Source organism: Lycium barbarum, chromosome 12 (genome assembly GCF_019175385.1).
Source record: "Lycium barbarum isolate Lr01 chromosome 12, ASM1917538v2, whole genome shotgun sequence".
Taxonomy (NCBI): Eukaryota; Viridiplantae; Streptophyta; class Magnoliopsida; order Solanales; family Solanaceae; genus Lycium; species Lycium barbarum.
Window position 1 is genome coordinate 88629761 of NC_083348.1, and position 5674 is coordinate 88635434.

Consider the following 5674-nt stretch of genomic DNA (forward strand, 5'->3'; position numbering starts at 1 on the left):
TCGAGGCTTGCAAATAAAAAATAAAAAATCAACAAAAAACACTTTAACCCTTTTAATGGACCTATTCATTAGAAATCTAGATTAATTAGGACAAAATCAAATATCAAATAATTAAACTGGTTTTAAAAAATAAAAAACAAATGGCCCGCAGTTGCTTATTCTACACCCAACGTAGTGGACCCAACGCTAAAACATTCTTAGCTAAAAAACTAATCAGCATTAACAGAAATGAGTCATATATTTTGATTGATTAACAACTCAATTCAAGAGATACAGACACCCGAACACCTCATCGACCTAAAATAAGAGTCTCTTTCTGTCCACACAACACCACACATGATCAAACTTCCCCTCAAACCCCTCAAACATTCCTTCAATTTTCCCATCATTATTTAAAATTATAACAAAAAAAACAAAAAAACAAACCTTTCAAGAAATATTTTAAGAAGAAACTCCTATATATATGTGTCTTTGTATACATCCATGTTGTGTGTCTAACTGTCTGTGTGTTGGAACTTAAGAGCTCTAAAAGAAACAAGAGGAATTAGCAGTTCAACAACAAGGAAGGTAAAAGAAGAAAAAGAGTTTTTTTCTTTTCTTTTTGAAGTGTGAATTTGGTAAGCTAAGTTATTTTCAAACCGATAATATAAGTAGCAGTTGAAGAAAAAAAAAAGAGTCTTGCAAATAAAGCTTCTGTCATTTCTCACCTATATACACTTGCCAAAGAGTTGTTTATTCATACAGAGAAAAGTTGACTTGGAATCAGGACCTGTTCTCTGTTTGTTTTTGTTGTCAAATATATCAGGTAATAAACTGTGATTTCTTAATTGTGTACGCTAGCAGGTGAAAACCTCCAAACACTACCTAATCACACCTTCTTCCTCCATCTTCAGCAACAATTGTGGATTATACCAAAATGGTGAGTCTTGTTTTCAGTTTCAAAGTTGTTTTTATTTTCTCTGAATACTGTTTTATTAAGGAATATTATTTTTCGTTTTTTTTTTCTTATGTTTTTCGTATGTATATGTTCTGTAAATTCACTTTAAGTTTTGGAGATGAATTTGCAGGAGAATATGGGTGCTGAGAAACAAAGGTTATTTGGAGAATTTGAAGAAAAGGGTGTTCAGGGAATTTGTGTATCTAATCATATAAATGAATTGCAGTACACAAGCACAATATCAGATAGCTTTGTTGTGGACATGGAACGTTTTTCTCATATCATAGAGAAAGATATAAATGCCAATTCAAGAATTACTGTATGTTACCCTTTCTTTTTATCTCTTTTTCCTCTATGTTTTTGAATACTCTGTTTCCCTGAAAATTTTGACCCCTTGACAAGTTCTTTGATAGTTCAATTAATTAATTATCAATCAATTTCACAATTGATTCAAGTTTATCCTAATCCGGACACCTTTGTTGAAGTGAGAACAGAACTCAGTATTGGTCAATTTTCGTTTACTAGGACTAAGTCTTATGTTTAATTTATTTTTATAAAAAGATGTACAAGAGGAAGAAAAAGATGAAAATTTTTGACTTTGGACAATACTGAAAAAAGTTATAGTATAGTAATATGATATTGCAAAATCCGGGAGAATATTGTTTTATGTTACTTATAATATAATTTTGATTGAAAAAAGTTGCAGAGAAACCTTTCAAGAAAAGGATCATTCCGAAGCGGCGATAGGAAAACAAATTCAAATGCTGCCAACGAGAAAGACACTAACTTCACGGCAAGTTCCCCTAGAGGTAATATTTTTCTTTTGCCTATTTATTAATTTAATATTTATCATTTATTTGAATAATGTATAAAAAACAAAGAGGTGTTAGAAACAAAAGCCAATCATCAAATTTGTATTTGTCTTACATGCATTTGTGTCACTGAAGTATTTAATAGACAAAAGTGAAACAAAATGACTATATGACCCCCTTCGAAAAGTAGAACTTCCAAATTAAAAGGAATCGGATTCTTCTATACATTTATTACTCCTTGTACTAGTTTTGGTCGTTTTATTCTACATCAATGTTCTACACCGTTCGTTTCAATTTATGTGGTCGTTATTTTTTTTCGAACTGAATTATTTTTATTTGAGTCGAGAATTTATCGGAAACAATCTCTTTACCTTTAAGGTAGGGATGAGGTCTCCGTACACTCTCCGTCCCAAAATCACACTTTGTGAGATAAATGGGTAAGTTGTTATTGTTATCGTTTCAATTTATGTGACCGTGTTTTAACTGAGCACATAGTTTAAGGAAAAAATAAATACTTTTGAATTGAAATTGCAGTTTAAACAAGTCATAGATTTTTGTATGACTATAAATTATTTCATTAAAAATAATAAAAAGTATAAATTTAATTTGTTTAACATGACATTTTTCTGAAATTTACTAAAAATGTATGACACACAAATTGAGGAAAAATATCTTTTATTCTCAATAATAATTTTAAATTTTGTATATTTATGGTCTAGCAAGAGTTCAACAATCAGAGTCTACCGACTACCCCAAGGATTAAAAAATATCTATATCACTTAAAACAAAATGTCAACTTGATCAGCCATATTTGGCTTCACATGAAACATATCACGTACTGCTCAATGCAATCTCATTGTCAAACATTCAGGGCGGTTTCATATCTTTCTATAACGGCACTCACATATAACAACACCTCTTTATAATAGTTAAGTTTTTTCGGAACCATTTTTTATGTTATATTTTACTTATTTATAACAGCATTTCACCTATAACAGCAACAACTAACTTTATAAAAGTACGCTCTTTGTAATATTACCACCCATATAATAGCTATCTTCTTTTTTTGGTAATATAATAATTAACCATCTTTATAAAAATAGAATATTTATGATTATCAGTAATAAGTGTATAGATTTTGACCAAATATTTGATAATTTAATACACTATTTATGACAAAAATATCATACATATATTAATTTTTAAACAATTTTCCTTCGTTGTACAAAGTTTGATTAAGCTTAGAATTTGAAAATTAAAAATGAAAATTGAATTTTATACATTATTTTTGCCTATAACAGCGAAGTATTATTTAAAGGTGGGACATAGCTCCACCACATAGTAACAAAATAATATATTCTCACTCCCAAAGAAGATCAATGTGGGGAAATCTGCTCTGGTTTTTTTTTTTTTTTTTTTTTTTGGTCTTTTCACATAGCATCATTACAAGATGGTACACACTTTGTTTTTACAAGTATTTGGTACATTGTGTTGTTTCCTTTGGTAATTATAATTAATCAAATGAGAAATTATGAGACAAATCAATCTATCCTTCTTTTCCTAAATCAAAGACGTGCTAATTACCTAGGCCATTATTTCGTAACAAAAACATACTTATTTTTTATGTACAATAAGATGTAAGTCAGGTTTAAAGTGGATTCAGAATAAATACAATTCATTATGTATATTATGTATGTAGAGTTCAAGTCAAAAGCAGCAAGAAGAGGTTTAGATCTATCCTAGTGTGAGTATTGCCAAGATTTTATTGCTGAGATTGAAAAGATGAATTTGTTTACTTAATGCAATGGGTCCAAATGAAAATCATATGGTGCAAGCTGTATATACCACGAACGACAAAAATACAAAAGATTGCATATAAGAACGAATGTGACGGACAATTAGCCTATGGTGTCAACATGTCTTCTGAAAAATTAGGTTATAGCTAGCTTTAATTAATCCTGTTGTAGATATAATAATATAAAAGAACAGAGTGTCATTCCTTTTTGTTTGCATTCATATAAATAAGGGTGGCACATGCATCAGAAATCATTGAGTGATAAAGGACGAAGCCAACACATAATTATGGGTCTATATTCTGAATGTTATTTTTAAAATGGAAAAAAATATGCAGCTTCATTGCTAGGAGGAGGTAGCACGCCAGAAAAGCCCATGGCATTGACTAGTATTGTGGGGACTAGTGATAATTCCATTTCTAGCCCACTAACACATAATCAGATCACTATAGTGGCCGGCCATGGCGGCGCCACCACTACCGAAAGCAAAGTTGGTGGCAGGAGGTTCAGTTTCCGACGATCTTCTTCCTCTTCTAATTGGACCATTGATCCTAGGAGGATCCTTCTCTTCTTTGCTACCTTGTAAGTTTCTCTATGTAATTTTATTAGTGAGTTCTATGCGCAATCAAGTCATTTATTAGATAATTACAGGTAAACTTTGATAAGCATTAAGCGGTAATCTGGTAAAAATTTGATAACTAAATAATTTAATTTTAAACTTCTCATTTTGTCCTTAATGAGATTTCATAACTGCACAAATATGTAGGATTTGTTTTAGATCACACGTTTCATAAGTCTTTCTTTCTTAAACTCCATATCATGTGAAACACCATCACAGACAGTGAAGGTATATAACTTGCTATAACATGTTGAAATGCACTAATAAGTACTCCTAACTATCTGAGTTAAATTGTAGACTAACAATATTTTCTTGCTTAATTTATCTAATATGATAGTGCCCCGTGTTTGACAGGTCAAGTATGGGAACAATGTTATTGATCTATTTTACATTATCAATTGCCAAGCTCAATGGAGAAGACAATGTTCTTAATGAATGATAGAGACAATATTAAAAGCAGCGAAAAAGTGAATGGAAAGAACAAGGCACTAGTTCTGACTCAGAAGCCTGTACATTATAATGTAGAACTAGAAGAGACACGAGCATAACTTGATTATGGGTTTTAAAAGAGTTTAGTACAAACATCACAAGATGGTGGAACAAAGAAAAAGGTGTAAAGGGTGCGGTCAGAAAGAGCTAAAACTATATAAAGGAACTTCCATTAACAGAGGTTCAGACATCATATATCACTTTCATCAGGCTGCCTTTTGTTGCAAGACAGGAATAGAAACACACCATGACAAAGATTGGCAATATTCCATAGTAATGAGTGGCACATATCAGAAACAAATGCGTACCTTTTCTTTGTTAGTTTCTCTTTTTGTATCATTTTACGAGTTTAATGGAGAACCAGACGTTATTTGCTATCTTCCTAGCTTTCTTCGAATTTAAATTCTGTGTACTGTCGGTATAAAACGTATTTATACAATCAGATTACTTAGTGAATTATATATAAATTTCTATGATAAGCATTAACTGATAAGCTGATAAGGTTTTACTACATGATAGTATTAAAAAAAATTATGTTAGTGTATATAACTTAAAATCATCTTGTATAACGTCGTGTCTCCCACTCATGTTGGTTCTTTTTGCGGTTTCTTTAGTACTGTTATCTGCAGCTTTAATACAGAGCACAGAAAGTATGACTTTGATGTCCACGACTGCAACTTTAAGCTCTGAAATAGTACTAGTAAAACATTCTCTTAGTGGAGCATGATGGCATGGGACAATCTCTATATACCAATATTTAGAAGAAATATTCCAACTTCAAAGCAGTCAGAGGAGCAGTGCATATTTATCTATTAAGCATACTGATTGGCAAAAACAGAACTTCTCTAAGACATGTTTCTAGAGTAGCTTTATATGCTATATATTTATATGTTAATCCACAATTGTTTGGCTTAAGGATTCATTTAATTCTTACTTTTGAATATAACAGCAAGGAACTTGTACATTAGGATGTCTCAGCTATAATATCTGATGATTGAAAACAACAAATTTCACATTGGAACCA

General features: G+C 31.0%; 1 protein-coding gene across 5 annotated transcripts; it reads left to right on the plus strand.

Annotated features, from left to right (window-relative positions):
- Positions 1 to 269: 269 nt before the first annotated feature.
- LOC132621748 (uncharacterized) lies at positions 270 to 5027 on the plus strand. 5 transcript variants are annotated; one of them, XM_060336128.1, is made up of 6 exons: positions 270 to 567; positions 844 to 919; positions 1068 to 1256; positions 1644 to 1746; positions 3881 to 4124; positions 4516 to 5027. In XM_060336128.1, exons 2-6 carry the CDS (start codon positions 917 to 919, stop codon positions 4598 to 4600), a joined length of 624 nt encoding a protein of 207 aa, XP_060192111.1. In that variant the 5' UTR covers positions 270 to 567; positions 844 to 916; the 3' UTR covers positions 4601 to 5027. The 5 variants fall into 5 exon arrangements, with proteins under 5 accessions (XP_060192111.1, XP_060192113.1, XP_060192112.1 ...); XM_060336130.1 differs by having other exon boundaries at positions 272 to 567; positions 841 to 919; positions 1164 to 1256; positions 1638 to 1746; XM_060336129.1 differs by having other exon boundaries at positions 272 to 567; positions 1164 to 1256; positions 1638 to 1746.
- The last annotated feature ends 647 nt before the right edge of the window (positions 5028 to 5674 follow it).